Source organism: Budorcas taxicolor, chromosome 9 (genome assembly GCF_023091745.1).
Source record: "Budorcas taxicolor isolate Tak-1 chromosome 9, Takin1.1, whole genome shotgun sequence".
Lineage (NCBI taxonomy): Eukaryota > Metazoa > Chordata > Mammalia > Artiodactyla > Bovidae > Budorcas > Budorcas taxicolor.
In genome coordinates this window covers 91,636,948-91,653,517 of record NC_068918.1, presented here as the reverse complement: position 1 = coordinate 91,653,517, position 16,570 = coordinate 91,636,948, and the positions used below count along the sequence as shown (strand labels likewise).

At 47.2% G+C, this 16,570-nt stretch overlaps 1 protein-coding gene across 1 annotated transcript in view; it reads left to right on the top strand.

Annotated features, from left to right (window-relative positions):
* Window positions 1-16,570, top strand: part of PDE10A (phosphodiesterase 10A) — a 265,628-nt gene that overhangs the window by 238,946 nt on the left and 10,112 nt on the right. The window contains exons 14-18 of the mRNA XM_052645868.1: window positions 832-974; window positions 3,216-3,299; window positions 4,781-4,931; window positions 6,153-6,308; window positions 13,792-13,964. Coding sequence (XP_052501828.1) covers window positions 832-974; window positions 3,216-3,299; window positions 4,781-4,931; window positions 6,153-6,308; window positions 13,792-13,964 — 707 coding nt within the window. The remainder of the gene's footprint in view (window positions 1-831; window positions 975-3,215; window positions 3,300-4,780; window positions 4,932-6,152; window positions 6,309-13,791; window positions 13,965-16,570) is intronic.

Genomic DNA, 16,570 nt, shown 5'->3' with positions numbered 1-16,570 from the left:
TCTGAGGGGGCATACGTTTATTACACGTGCATCTATGAACTTATTTTGTCAATAAAGAACTTTACAATCAGCAAATTTTCAAACTCCCTGGACTAGAGGACTTTGAGATCACCAAGAGTAAAGCTAAATATTTTTGAAAGGAGACACAGAAGAAAAGGCAACTGATGGCTCAGTTTAGTTGTTTGCGTCTCTGTTTGTGCTGCTGAAACAAAATACCGCGGACTGGGTGGCTTATGAGCAGCAGACGCTTATTTCCTACCAAGGCTGGGAGTCCAAGAACAAGGTACCAGGTAATCTCTCCACCGAGATACAATGTCTGGCCTGTCTGACAGAAAAAAAAAAAAAAAACTTGTTACAAAATTTAAGAAGTCTTTTAAAATGGAGATATAATTTCTTAAAAAGCCATTTGTGTCTTCAGTCATATGTGGGGGTTTCTTCAGTGTATATGAAAATATATAGTGATGATGAGAAAGACTGGGAAAGATTGAAGGCAGGAGGAGAAGGGACCACAGAGGATGAGAGGGTTGGATGGCATCGCTGACTCGATGGGCCTGAGTTTGAGGAAGCTCCAGGAGTTGGTGATGGACAGGGAGGCCTGGCGTGCTGCGGTCCACGGCGTCGCCAAGAGTCGGACACGACTGAGGGGCTGAACGGAGCTGAACTGACGGTGATGGTGGTTAGCGGGTAGTAATATGCAGTAATAGCAGCCAAGGACGAGTACTAGTGAACCCAGTTGCAGTTGTGATTTTTTTTTTAACAGCAGCCTCTGCACTTTCATGCCGAGCCGCGCGCGCATTCGCTCACGCTTTCTGTGTTGGCTCCGCCCTCCAGATGTACCACAGGATCCGGCACTCGGAGTGCATCTACAGGGTCACGATGGAGAAGCTCTCCTACCACAGCATCTGCACCGCGGAGGAGTGGCAGGGCCTCATGCACTTCAGCCTGCCCGGCCGCCTGTGCAAGGAGATCGAGCTGTGAGCGCCCCCTCCCGTCCGCTTCCCCCGCCACAGTGCCCGCCCGGCTGCGCTCAGAGTGAAGCGGCTTCCGGAAGCAGAGTCGTGAATACGTGTTACACGAGCGGTCTCTGACCTTACCGTTGCCCCCTTCCAAGGAAGGAGAGGCCGGATCTCTTTATCTTTAGAAAAACTAGCCTGAATGCCCTTTTGAAATGAGCCAGCCTAAATGTTAGCTTTCCTTGTTTACATACTTTATGAAATATTTACTATTCAAAATGGCATTTAAGCTCAGATAACTGAAAGCTTTCATTTCCATATAATTTTAAGTTTGCCAGTTAAATCTGAGACTTTATAATACACGATTTAGCATCCACACTTGGCTTCTAATCCTACGCGAATACATTTGTTACTGGTGGTCAGACTGCCCATCAAAAGTGTAAGCCAACACTGTGTGTTAATAACAACATAAAATAATCTTCAAAAGTGATCCAGAGCTGACAGTTATTTAAAATAAGAAAAATCGTGTTGTTAAATTAAATAAGGAGGTCATTAGATTGCTGCACGTTTGATGCCCTGCTGGCCTAGTAAACAAATGGGAATCTAAGCCTGTAAATGCCTCGGGGTCACCAGACGGAAATGCTAAGGAGAACAGTTCTGAACAGCCAGCTAGGCTTTAGCTGGAGCCAGTCAGATGATTCCTTTTCTTGGCATGGTCTCTATAGAGGCGTTCCCATGACTGCTGTCAAGAAAGCACTCCTGACCTCTTTAAGTAGGTGCTGCCCTTTTCAAATGGGTTTTTGCCCAAATAGTATGCAGTTTATTTTTTACTCAGTTTATGTTTTAACAGTGTATGTTGCATAGCGTGTGTGTGTATATATATATGGTATGTGTTGTGATACCCAGGACAGAGGAGCCTGGTGGGCTACAGTCCACAGGTCGCAAAGAGCTGAACACGACCGCACAACTAACACATAGGTATATTGTGATACAGTAAAAAACACGTGACGGTGGTCTTTGTAGCTATTTCCTGGCACAGAGCTCCTTTGTCCCTTAAAATTTCCTGAGTGATTTGGGTGAGAGAGGTATCTTTTGTTATTCATATTAAGCCTCTTTCAACCACTCAAGAGTTTTTGCTAATCAAAGACTCAGGGCTGATGAGGGCTGGCTTGTTGCTTGTGATTGGAGGGCTGGAAGCTCAGTCCCATGGACTCCTTTCCAGGGAGAGAGACTGGGGGGTGGGTTACTCGTGGGCAAGGATTTCACCACCTGTACCTGTGTGCTGGAAGCTCCAGAAAACCCTAACTGAGAGTTTCCAGACTGGGGAGCACGTCAGGTGCTGGAAAGGGGGTGCCCCCAGAGAGAGGCCGGAGCTGCACGGCCCGCCCCACTGCCTGGCCCTGGGCACCTCTTGCTCTTGGCCGCTCTCGAGTTGCGTCCCAATAATAAGCCAGACGTCTAGCTAAAGTGTTGTTCCTCTGAGTTCTGGAGCTGTTCTAGCTCATCATCTCCCCCGAGGAGGGGCTTGTGGGAACGGCCGCCGGATTAGAAGGGCGGGTGGCCTTGACTTGTGATTGGCGTATGAAGTGGGGCAGTCTGTGGGCCCCAGCCCCTGAGCTGTGAGGTCTGCCTCAACTCCAGGTAGTGTGAGAATGGGGTTGAATCCTAGGAAATCAGTGAGTGTCTGCAGAGAACTGGAAAATTGCTTGGTGTAGAAAACTCACACATTTGGTGTCAGAAGTGTTGGACCTCTGTTTATTTGGGTTAAATATCCACAACTAAACTAGCATAGGAAAATAGGTAATAGCTTTGAATGTTAATATTTATAAACAGTTTCTATGGATTAAAATGGGAAATAGATGGATTTTCAGCTCTAAGAGAATTTCAGATAAGATCCCCCCTTGTCTATGAATTGTGCAGGGCGCGTGTCATGTATTAGTACTGATGAATGTGTAGTACTGAGAGCATCGTTATGTTGTCCTTTTTCATTGCTCGGATAATGACCACAGTATTCCTTTGTAACAGAGACTTAAGCAGTGGCTTAAATCTTGGACTAAGTTCCTGAGGGGGTGGGTGGAATGTCCTGGAAACATCTGATTACGACAGAGATGTGACTGAGGAGGGGAGAAGGCAGGGGGCCAAACTTTTAGTTATCTAGAATTCTTTTAGTTTCTTCATAGACATAGAAGTTGCTTGCTTTATTTGTACGTTTATCCTAGTTCGCTGCATTTCCTCATGAGCTGTGCTTTCTGTTTATTCCAGGTTCCACTTTGACGTCGGCCCCTTTGAAAACATGTGGCCTGGAATTTTTGTGTACATGATCCACCGATCCTGTGGGACAGCCTGGTATGCAAGCCTGCCTCGATGCCTCGCCGCGTTCCTGGCTGATAATTAAAACATGCCACAAGTTGTTTTCTCTAAACACTTGAGTTTTTAAAAAAGGCTGAGATTATTAGACAGCATGCAGCCTTCTTAGATTCCCTTGGTTCGTAACCAGGTCTGACCAGGTGATGATGAGAATGTAGGTGTCGCTGGGATAAATAATTGCGTATTGATTCTGTGGGTGTCTTGGAACAAACACGCACATTTAGCATCGCCTTTCACCTTTGACTTCAGTATGCCAGTTAAAGCAAGAGTGAAGGAACCAGGTCTCCTAATTCAGAGTGGCGTCCTTTGTTCGGAGTGAAGTTAACTTGCCCTTCCCTTCTACATCTCCCTTCTTTTGTGGCCTGTCCTTGAGGAGCTGCATGACCTTTCATTTGTTTGTTTCTTTGTTTGTTTTAATATAGCTTAAACACCTACTTAAAATGCAAGAAGTAATTTTCTTTTTCTCTTTTTCACTACTCATTAAGTGGCTTATAGAGGTTCTTAGCTTCTCTAGAGCTAAATTGTCTCTCCTTTCCCATTGAATTCTGTTTTCTCTTATTTCCATCAATAACTTTTATAAATTATTGTTTCAAAACAATGAACACAAGATACCTAACTTATTTCTTAGATAGCAGTTGAGAGTTTGACCAGTTGAAACTCTGGTAATGACATACCTTATACTTCAGGGACTATTTGGAAATTTTCAGTAGAGAAACATAAAGGTTATGTGTATTAATATTTAGAGGTTTTCCAAACTGTCATCTCTGGTATTTCTGGAGCCCTGTTTCATATTGATACGCTTTTGTCTTAAGCTGCCTCATATCCATTGAGAGAGTTGGTGGGGCTCTAAAGAAGTCTAAGTACATGATAAATACAAAATTACCACCACACTGTAGAATAAGAGCATGCGTCATAGCCTTTCATGTACTGTGTTGGGTACACGATCATTACCACATCATTTGCCATGCCAGTTAATAATTTGAGTGTACCATAGTAATTTGGATTCCTTTTCAAAGGATAACCACTCATCTAGAGAATTCTTATGGTGTATATGTTTGCAATTTGTGAACGTGAATGTGCTTTTTTGGAAAAAAACTATCTCAAAACCCCCTTGAGCAGGGTGATGGTATGTTGCTGTCTGTTGACCCTGTGGGCTGCAGGAGATGCTTGACTGTTCAGGAAGCGGTGATGGGAGTTGATGGTAGGGAAGGCAAGCAGATTCTGGGGTCTGCTCGCTGGTGGGCCCGTTACAGTGTCCGAGAGGAAGCCAGGAAAGAGTCCTCCTTCCTTGCTGGCTGGAGGAACGTCAGGGAGCTGGTGAACGAGGCTCACTCAGCACCCCGGGAAATCCCCCCGGAGCAGGTGTGCGTGGGCACAGACCCGTGTGTCTAGACCAGAGCTGCCTCCTGGAGCGCGCTGTCCCTTTACGTTTCTGTCCTGACGATGTCTCTTCCACACAGCTTCGAGCTGGAAAAGCTGTGTCGCTTCATCATGTCTGTGAAGAAGAACTACCGCCGGGTCCCTTATCACAACTGGAAGCACGCGGTCACTGTGGCACACTGCATGTATGCCATCCTGCAGAACAACCACGGGCTCTTCACCGACCTCGAGGTGCGTTTCCAGAGAGCCGGAGTGGATTCGAACACTCTGTGTCTGCAGCCCATTCATGATATAATTAGGTGCCATGTTATCCCAGGACAAACTTCCGTTCAGTAAATTCATGAGCAGCACAGTTTTAAATGGCAATATCCAAGCATTTTTTCCTATTGCTTTGTGTAAGAAATATAGAAACGGAAATTCCAGTGTCACCAAAATGCCCCTCAACGAAGCACTGGTTTTTGTAGTCTCTCTTCCCTGGTAAAGCCAGACTCTACTGAAAGGATGTGTGCTTAGTCACTCAGGCGTGTCTGACTCTTTGTGACCCCACGGACTGTAGCCCACCAGGCTCCTCTGTCCATGGGATTTTCCCAGGCAAGAATACTGGAGTGGGTTGCCATTTCCTACGCCTCTGAAAGGATGTAGATGAGGTGAATTGCTGTCTTTGCCCTCATGCCCTAGATAATGGACACTTATCGTATCTCCCTGAGAGCCCAGAACATTAAATGCAATTAAAACATAAACACTGATCTGACCTTTTCCCACACAAAGGACAGGGACACTGTGATGTTCCACTGATTTGCAGCCTCTACAGACTTGGAGCTGCTGATGCACTCAGAGAGGACGCAGGGATGCCTGACCGTTCACGCCCTGCTGTCCAGCTCTTCCTTGGCCACCCAGCCCCGAGCTCGGGGACTGGAGCGCCTTCACCCCAGCCGTGCTGCTCCCAGGCAGACCTTCCCGGTGGCCACGCTGTCCCCTCTCCAGCAGCCCCAGCAGCCGCTGTGAAAGCCCAGCTCAACCCCTTCCCCTCCTCCTGCTCCAGGGTTCCTGACCCTGCAGAGAAAGGGGGTGCCTGCCCCGTGCTTTATGATTTCCTTGTTACAGTCCTCATTAACGATGACCACACCATCGCTAGAACTCAGCGTCGAATAGATTTTTGAATAAAGAGTGGAAACTGCCCTCTCCTTTTGCAGATTCGCTTTATCTGTCCTTCTTTGGAACCCTCGCTTTAATTTGCCCCCACTTAAACACTTTTTCCCAGAGCTCAGCAGAAAACCTCAATAGTAATCTGGCTGTCAGAATCAGCCGCAGAAAGCAAAGTGGTTAAAAAGGAGGCTGGATTACCTGGCATTTCCGCTCTTCCTGAGGACGTGGGCTGCATCAGTGACAGAAGTCAGCGTGAGAGTTCCGTTTCTTTGTTTTGAGCATCTGTGTGCTGTGTCGTTTCTTAAGCGCAAAGGACTGCTCATCGCGTGTCTGTGCCATGACCTGGACCACCGGGGCTTCAGCAACAGCTACCTGCAGAAGTTCGACCACCCCCTGGCCGCGCTGTACTCCACGTCCACCATGGAGCAGCACCACTTCTCCCAGACTGTGTCCATCCTGCAGGTGAGCCGCCAGGGCCCCGTCGTCTTCTGAGAGAGACTCCTGGCTTAGGTAGTTGTGGCCCTCTTTAAAAACAGCAGCCACATTTTACTGTAGAACCGTTCCTCAGAGTCCTCTTCAGATAATCGTGTTTGTTTCTTTTTTTAATAAAGGCTCTCTTTTGAAGATTTACATATATATATTTTGTAACCACATTCGATTTTTAAGTACCTTATACCCTGAGGCAAATGAACTATTTCACATAGTTCATTTAATCTATGTAGATTGTCGTATTCTAGAACCGGAATGTGTTGACCAACAAATCTCTGAAGTTAGGCAGGTAAGATTTTAAGTGCATTGAAGTTCTTTTTTTTTTTCCTTTTGTGTGTTTGTAATTCTATTGCTTTTAAGATGTTCTTAGTGACTGCTCTGGACACTGATAGTTCTCACATCACAGTGAGATGCATTTGCTTCTTCACTTAAAGCTTTTCCTCAAACTCATCTTAAATAGTGGTTTGATTTCCGTCACAGTTTTTAAAATATGCTCTGTGTTTGACTCAGAAGAGTGGACCCCGTTTCTTCCTCTCAGTGTTAGCACCTCGAAGGAGGAAGAGACATTTCATTAGGTCCCCTGATTACGGGTCTGGTTACTGGAAGGATTCTGAATTTGCAAGAATGTGCGGCAACCCCTGGCAGGACCTCAGCAGCGACCGCTGTGGTCACCTGTGAAGCAAAAGGTGTTTACCACTCAGGGCAGCCTTCCTTCCTGGAGTAGCCCAGGCACCCGCCCACCCAGGGCTGGTTCCTCCCGCCAGCTTCTCCAGGGGGCTCCTCACTGTCCCCGCTGTCCCTGTGCCTGGTGGTACCGCACACCAGATCTTCCCAAGCCCAGCAGACTGTGCCTGTTCACGCCCCTTTTCCTCTGGGCTGAGAGGGTGAACGTGAGCTCGCTGGAGTGCAGGTCCTCTGACTCCCTGCCAGGGAGGGGGAGAGGTCTGCCCAGCCAGAGCCACGTCCGGCAGGGGCCCTAACATCCCACCTGTCACTGGTTCTGTCCCCGAAAGCAACAGGGAGTCACCAGTCCTGATGGTCACTGTCCTTCATTGTGTTAAGTGATGTACGTATGGATGGATGGATGGTTTGGATGGATAGGTAGAAGATACATATATACCTGGAAATTTAAGCAAGATGAAAGATGTGTATGGATATGTGTGGGTGTGTATGTGTTTGCATATGTGCATATAATATAGATATGTGTGTACCTATATATGTGTGTGTGTATAATAAATGTGTGTTATACATATGCACACATATATATTAAAACACACACATAACTAAAAGGAGCTTTCTGTAGGCAGATATTATAAAACTTTATGACAGTTTATACCTACTTTGCCCTTACTCATCCTGTGAGACTATTTACTTGTACAGGAAGAAAGGCAAATGCCAGAGATGACGTCAGCATGCTTTTGCTTAGAGATATTTAGGCCTCCCTCAACCCCGTGTGCTTCCTGTGTCCTAAGTGAGTTCATGCATTCGGCTGTGATGACATCTCTGCTATTTAATCTGCCAGTGAATTTTGATAGCCTTCATAAAGTTTCTTGGGAAAACTTTTTCTAGACATAATAGGATTAGCTTTTAAAAAGGCCAGGGTTGCGAAGGCCATTGCTGCCGGATGGACCGAAACCTGACCTGGGAGATAATAGCAGTGATACCAGCGGGCGGGGTGGGGAGGGTCTGACCCGGGCAAGGAAGACTGCCTCTGTTTTTCACTGCTGACTGTGAAGGCGGTGTCAACCGTTTGTCTCATTTTCAGCAAATCCCCAGTGATGTGGGAACTGCATATTACATTAATGCAGTGTTCCCAGAATGGTCAGAACATGGTCACTGAAACTCAAGGCAGTGAATTAAGTTCAGTCAAGCTGTTGACATCCAGAGTTGTTGGGGGACATTAGATTCCAAGTATTAGAGAAGGGATTTCTGTCACTGGTGAGATATGTTTGTGCATTTGTTCTTGTGTCTTTAGAGAAGGTACAGTCCTCAGTAGAGGACTGGGGTCTCTGGCTAGAGGAACCAGGCATGGCCACAGGCTCAGGGCATCCTGGACTGATCGGCACCTCCTGAGCAGCTGTGCCTGGGGAAAAGGGCGGGGAATAGACTCATGGCCCCACCCCCATGGGCAGGAGTATTTCGGAGGGTTTTCCTTCCTGTTCTGGAGATGTCTACCCTGCGGATTTTACATGCTCCTGAGTTTTCTTTCTCAGATCCATCCAACTGCCTCTGAGAATTCCTGCCAACAGCAGACGTGCCTCCTAGCACAGGATTTAGGCCCGGGGTACCGTGAGAAGGGCACCAGCCACGCCCCAGCAGCACGCGGGGGAGGCAGGACCCCCGCCCTCTGCCCACCTCCTGCGGCCCCACTGCCCTCCCAAGCTTGCCTCTCGCCCCGGTGTGTCCCCCCAGGACGCGCCGAGGTTCTGCCTCCAGACGCTGGACTCGGCGTCGGCGCGGCCGGCCCGCGTGCCGCTCCTGCAGCTCCCGCGTGCCGCTCCTGCAGCTCCCGCTTGCCGCTCCTGCAGCTCCCGCGATGGCGCCTTGCTCACCCGCCGCGGTGCAGTGACCCTGTCAGGGTCGCCCTCCCCTCCCCGCCTCCAGTCACCGAGTCCCGCCGAGTGTGAGCGTGGTCAGGACGCTTTCCAGGCTAAACAGTTAAGGTGGCATCCTCGGGTAATGGTAAAAATGCCACCGTCCGGTCACTGAACTATCAGACGGTGCGTCGATAGGAGACACGGACCGCTCTGGGAGCTCTGTCCGCCAGCGACCCCTGTAAGGAGCGGCTCTCCCCGCGGCCGCCCGGAGCACCGTGCGCGCTTCTTCCCCATCACCGCGCAGACCGCCGCGGTCCTGCGACGGCGCGCCCTCCGGCCCCGTGGCCGGAGAGAAAGAGTTCACTCTGATGGACAGGGGGAGCTGCCCACAGGCCTTCTCCAAGCCAGGTGTGTGCGTGTGTGTGTGTCCGTGTGTCTGTGTATCAGTCTTGTTCACCCCGAGGCTGACTTTGACTGGATTGCCGCACTTCCTTACTGGACAATCTGGACAACGGGGTGTGAGGGTGGGGGGCGTGGGGAAGAGGACCCCATGTGACCGCAGCAGCATGGGTGCACAGAGAGACTGAGCCAGTGGCCTGGACAGCTGACCTCAGCCCAACACCCACACACAGAATTGTTCCCGGTACAGGTCGGGTATCCGTCGCAGTACGGGGCGTCTGTCCTTCACCCTTGCGGGTTCTGTCCTGGTACAGGGGGCCGGGTGGGTGTCTGTCCTGGTACAGGGGGCCGGGCGGGTGTCTGTCCATCACCCTGGCCTGCACGTTCATCCTTGAGGAGGATGCAGGGAAGTTCCCTCCCTGCTGGGCGGTGGGAGGAGATCAAGTCAGGAGTGAAGGAGGAAGTCTCAGCGCACCAAGAGAGAAGACAGGCTCCCGTTCTCAGCGGGACTGAGCCGCACTGTCTCCGCGGCCCGGGTCTGCCCTGCGCAGGCCGCGGCCGGCTGGACAGAAGTGCCTGCTGGCGTCTGCGGTGGACACCGCACGGGCCCCTCTGGGCACCACAGCCTCCTGCGTGGCCGGCAGCGACCTTCCCCGGGGATGTCCCAGATTCTGCCTTCATTGGAAGCTGTCTGTCTGACTGCCTTTTTCCCCTGGTGACCGCCGTTTCCCCAGGCTTGTGGGTCTCAGGTCTGCCTTCCATGTATGTGTCTGAACATGTTATTCTCCTGTTTTAAAAGTGACCAGTGGGTGCCAGGACATCAAGAATGAAGTTCCTTTCTTAACTGATATGCAGTCCTTGATGAACGGCCCCTGCCAGTTCCAGAACTGTTGTATCTACCACGCTTCTGTGGCCCCAGACTCTTCCTGACTCTGCCCTGTCCAGTTCCCACTTTCTGTGGCAACGTCTCCGTGTCTTCAAGGCTCAGCTCAGGCATTACCTCCTCCAGCGAAATTATTGCACGCCATCTCCACATAGCTGGGGTGCAGGTGTGTGCCCCTTCACTCGGCCCTGAGCCCCTCAGATGCCCGCAGACATCTCACACGGCCCCGGGATCTTCTGTCTGTGAGCTTAGCACTCCTCTCCTCTGCATGGTAAACCCTGTCCATCTCCGCCGCTGCAGGCCTCTGCCACGCCTGCCGACACGGGTGCTGTGGGCAACGTGACGCCTGTGGACTCAGAGTCAGAGAGGGCAGAGCAGTGTGGGCACAGTTTGGAGACTGGAAGCTGCCAGCTTTTATTTAGGGGGAAGCGAGTAGATACGTGTCCTCAGGACAGAGCGTGCAGGTGGCTCAGTCGTGGAGTCAAGTGGAATGACTGCAGGTAGGGAGACTAGTCTGTGTGCAGTGATTGAATAAGCTCTGTTTTCTTATCTAAAATGTACCCATGTGCTTTTAGTGTTAGACTACTGAATCCATTTTAATGTTCATTCACTATTCCTTTATATAATATAATAATGTTCATTTTAATATTGAAAATGTATTTCATAAGATGTTAATGATTGTTTTGAATACTGAAGCTGCCCTTTTTCTGTCTTTCGCCTTCTGTGAATACCTCGTGGTGGGTACCGAAAAGCCGGCATTTTAGAAACCAGACCAACTAGGGATGATTATTCTCATTACTCAGAAAACTGTCTCACTATTCTATTAATCTTAAATTGCCTAGTGCTTTGGAAATATGTTTAGGTTTTTAAAACATCATCTTTATCCCAGCATTTTGGGATCCTGTGACGTTTCCATGAGTTTTTCTAGCGGTAGCATTTCTGTGACACGGCCCATCTGCAGGACGTGGAATTTACTGTTGTCTGTTGCAACTGTAGCGAAATTGTTGTACTTACAGCCAACACTGTCCCGACTTACAAGCTGCAATGTGTTAGTTAATACAGAGGTTAGCTGGAATCCATCCTTTTCTACAGATGAACCCTAAACAGATAGGAGGCCTCTGGCCACCCATTCACTTCTGGACATAAACGTATGTTTGCTTGTTTCTCCTCTCTCCCCGAAGTCTGCCTGCAGAAGTTATGCTGCTAGGTTTTATCATCATCACCGCCGTCATAGTCGCTGTTTCATCACTTTTGTGCTGTGCTTAGTCGCTCAGTCGTGTCCGACGCTTCGTGACGCCCTGGACTGTAGCCCACCAGGCTCCTCTGTCCATGGGATTCTCCAGGCAGGAATACTGGAGTGGGTCGCCATGCCCTCCTCCAGGAGATCTTCCCAACCCAGGAACTGAACCCCGGTCCCTCCCACATTGCAGGCAGATTCTTTACCGTCTGAGCCACCAGGGAAGCCCTCATCATTTTTAGGTACTTCCAATAAACAAGAATTTTGCACTTACCAATACATTTGCTTTTTGTGGAATCTGGAGAGACAGGTGTTATTATTCATGTCCGTTTTCCAAATAAGAGTAATGTACATCAAAGAGGTTAGGGTGCTCGTTCATTGTCACACAGCTTGTGAGGAGCAGAAGGATATTAGCAACCAGAGCTGTTTGACTCCAAAATCTGTGTTCTTAATTACAGTGCTCTTATGTTTCCTAGTATATGGTTTGATGCAGTTGGCAATTAAACATCAAAATAAATATTGTATATTTTTCAAAGCATCATTGTTTTGAATGCTGGATGCCATTAGTTGCATCATTGACTTTTTTCCGTCCAAAGTCCCAGAATGTGTCAGCCTCTGCCTCCTGTTCCCACAGTAGTGATTCATAATGCGGGCAGAAGGGGGCAGGACTGCTGGAGAGTGAGGTCTGGGCTGGCTTTCTTTAGTCAAGTAAAAATGGCATTAGTGTTTCAGCAAACACTTCATTTTAGCTATATATCAACAATTTATTGAAATTTTATCATTTGAAAGTGAAATCATGAGTTTGAAAGGGATTTATAATCTTAGACTATTCTATAGATATCATCAGAACAAGAACCAATTATAAGTAACTCCACTGTTGCGTTTATCATAGGATTATTTATATTTAAATTATTAGTATTATTATATTTAATACCTTAACAGTAAATAATTCAGAAAGATTCTGATAATTGAAAATAAATGGAGAACACACAGCCTTATTTCCGAGTAATAGGAAGTAGATGATGTCTTACTGAGGTATCTGATTTTGTAAAGAAATGTACTTTAATAATTTCAAGTTTGTAATATGTTTTATCAGTCAGTAAATATAGTTTAAGACCACTGGAAACAAAAGTCAATTTATAGTACAATTATGAAAGCGTTAGTTGCTCAGTCGTGTCCAACTCTTTGAGACCCCATGGACTATATAGTGGAATAGACTGTGCAGAGAATTCTAGTGGGATTCTCCAGGCTAGAATACTGGATGGGGTAGCTGTTCCCTTCTCCAGGGGATCTTCCCAACCAAGAGACCAAACCCAGGTCTCCCGCATTGCAGGCAGATTCTTTACCAACTCAGTAGTAGCTCAGTATAATTATGTTGACTAATAAATCATTAAAAAATAATTGATGAACCCACAAGTTGAATCTCAACTTTTTTTGTTTGAACAGAAAGCCACATTGTAATCTCAATTACAAATCAAAACTTAAAATTCTGAGGGAAATTATTGGGAAAAGGTTTAAGAGATTCACATATAGAAGAATAATTCTGAGGAAATAGAATCCGAATGACAGGTGTTTGGCCTTGTTCAGGGAGATGATCTGCCGTGTCTGCGTACCGTGAGGACAAAAAGCGGATGGCCTTCCAGTTTTTGTGCTTCAGGGATGTGTGTTTTATGTAGAAGCACTCCTGCCTGTAGGGAGAGTTTTTAATATGCCTATGAATTTTCCAGTAGTGGGACATTTTCTTCTATGGTACATAGTGATCAGGTTAATATTCAGTAGGCTTGCAGAAATGGACAAGGGTGTAGATGATTTTTTAAGGCCATTAATTTCTACTATAATATGAAAATTACCAAAATTTTTAATTAGTATGAAAGGAAAATTCTTTCACTTAAATATTTTACATATTCCAATCCTTTGATTACTTACTGGAAATATCCCCAAACTAGGTATGTATTTAAATTGCTGGAATTCTGTGGTGGGAAATGTTATGTGGTTTAAATAGTTCATTTAAGTGGTAGCTTCATTGTTGTATCATAAGGAGAAACCAAAACACTGATTTCATTAGCCATTTCAGACTATCCTTTTATTCCCCCCAAATGTGTCCTGAAAGCGTTAGTCGCTCAGTCGTATCTGACTCTGTGAGCCCATGGACTGTAGCCCGTCAGGCTCCTCTGTCCGTCGAATTCTCGCAGGCAAGTTTACTGGGGTGAGTTGCCATTTCCTTCTCCAGAGGATCACGCCCGGGTCTCCTGCACCACAGGCAGATCCTGTCCGTGTCCTAAATGGCAACCACCTGCTGTTCCCCAGCAATGCCTGTGCTGCGAGGCGGGGGCCGGCGCTCGCTGTCGGCGCGTGTGTGGGCATTTGTGCTCATGTGTGTCCGCTTGTGTCTCCCCCTAGTTGGAAGGGCACAACATCTTCTCCACCCTGAGCTCCAGCGAATATGAGCAGGTGCTTGAGATCATCCGCAAAGCCATCATCGCCACGGACCTCGCTCTGTACTTCGGGAACCGGAAGCAGCTGGAAGAGATGTACCAGACAGGGTCGCTGAACCTTAATAACCAGTCACATAGGTAAAAAGCGCTTCTGAAAGTTCAGTAGCTCAGGCAGTGTTATTTGGAATAAATGTATATTTAAAAACAAAAGCGTAATTTCAAATTTATATTTGAAAAATGAAATGTAAAGAGAATTTATGTGGGTTTTTTTGTTTGTTTTATATGCATTTTATATTTACTTTGGATATTTCATTACTTGACAAGATTGCTGACAGTGTATTGCCAAGGTAACTAAACTACGAATTGGAATTTACACTGGTCGCTTAGGAATGGATACTGTCAAAGGGAAGTCATTTTGCAAGACACCTCTCCTCAGATTTATCACGGTCCCGCATTTGGTCATTGACCTCTCAGACTCAGAAGCAAACAGAAATGGATTCATCAGAATCCAGATCTTATTCGCCAAGCCAGTGTGACTGGTGTGTAAGACTTGCATTCCATGTTATTGATCTACAAACGTGTATTCTAGCTGCACACGTCAGAATATTGGCACTCAGTGTGGTCACAATCTTTGGAAGCTGAGTGGCCATCCAGAGTCTATTTGAACATGGAGTCACAACAGAAAGAATGAGAGTCCTTAAATGTTCCAGTGGCATCAGGCTGAGGTGGCCTGATTCCTTTTTTTCTGAGAAGGTGTGACTTGCCTGCTAGATTCAGGAATGCATCCGGTGTTTTCTTCGTGAGCCTGTCCACCCACCTGTCCATTAGATCTCAGTCCATTGGCTGAAACGCCTCTTGCCCTGGCCAGTGTGTAGGTGGTTACCGTCAGCTTCTCTTTCTAGGACTTTGCTGTCGCAGGGTCCGTATCTGACCAAGTCCATCTTAGGTGATACATCTTTAGACCTGGGAACATTTGCTTATTTGTTCGTTTCAGTTTTGCTGAACTTGAATCCGCTCTTTATTCAGGTGCTTTGTGTGCCCTGCTCTGTGATCCATTAAGGTGCTGGTCCTAACGTTTCTTTCCAGAGGAATCTACTTTCAGTTTTTAGAAGCAATTTGCTCGGGGGTCCCAAACACAAAACCTTATGTTTACAAATAACTACAGACAGATGCATAATAAACCTTATCTCCTCAAGAATGTGATCATCAAACGTTTTACAGGGAGTCACTTTGAGGAAAAGAAATGCATCTTAACTTCACAGAGTCGTCTGGACACGTTGCCGGGAGCCTCCCAGGATGGTGGGAGCGTCTGTGTCACGCAGACACCTGCTCCTCCTCCTGCAGCCTGAGGGGTGCAGAGCGATTTGCAGTCTTCATGTGTCTCTGCCTTTGGCAGATTCCACGTGTAGTTCTTGCGCCAAAACCCATAGGAACAGGTGTTTATTCACAGTTCTCTCTTATGGCAATTATAAGATTGGAGAAGTATGCCTGCCATCACGGCATCCTTCGGGCTGCTGAAAAATCTGTCTCCACTGTCTTTAGGTTACAAAGAAGAGCCGTTTAAGTAGGATCACGTTTCTTGCATATACTTTTAGCAAAATGATTATGATGATAATAGCATTATTATAAAATAGAAAATTTTAAAACTCTAATTGCAAATAATATTATGCTTGGTGTGTCATGCATGTATACGTGTTAGTGGTGTATACTGTATAGTTATGATGATTGAATAATTTTGGGGTGATTAGTAATTTTAAAGATAATGAATATTTGTTTTTAACAGTTTAAAGAGTGCAGCCATATGCAAGAAAAGCAATAATAGAGCCATCCATCAGTGTGTCGGTGGGGAGGCATTCGTTCCCTGACCCCTGCAGACACCAGAACACTGCTGCTCAAGCCCCTCATATAGAATGGCCCCGTAGAATTGATACCGTTACTGCCCTATCCGCACAGCATGGATGAGAAGCCCGAGGGTGCCCTGCTTCTGTCTGTGGTCCACAGCTAATAGCATGCTTGGCGTGGTACCATCCCATGCCTTCCCCTGTGTATATTCACAGCTGTGTGTTTGTGCATGAGCCTATATATTTTTTTTTTAATTTTAAAATCTTTAATTCTTACATGCGTTCCCAAACATGAACCCCCCTCCCACCTCCCTCCCCATAACATCTCTCTGTGCCCCCAACCATCTCCTGCAGGCCTTCTCAGCAGCCTCCCCAACAGAGGTCTCCAGCCCATCCTCCCCCAAGCACACCTGAGGGGCCTCTCTAAAAACATGGCAGATCGCTCTTGCACCCGCAGCCTCCAGGTGCTTGCCATCAGACTGTTCCTGTCTGTCTCCAGACTCAGCAACAAGCAGCCCACACCCCACCTCCCTGCTGCGTTTCTGCCAGACTGGCTTTCCTGCTGTTCTGCAAACACTTGGTGCTTATTCCCGAGTTGGACACTGTCATCACCACTGGACTCTCACTCATCTTCATGTGTTTGCCTCCTTTAAAGCATTTTTCTATAGACTCATTGAATGAAAATTTTCTCCTTACCTTCTGCTTTTCCCCACTAGCACATTACTCCTACAAGTTCAGTTCAGTTCAGTCACTCAGTCATGTCCAACTCTTTGTGACCCCAAGAACCGCAGCATGCCAGGCCTCCCTGTCCATCACCAACTCCCGGAGTTTATCCAAACTCATGTCCCTTGAGTCGGTGGTGGCATCTAACCATCTCATCCTCTGTCGTCCTCCTGCCTTCAG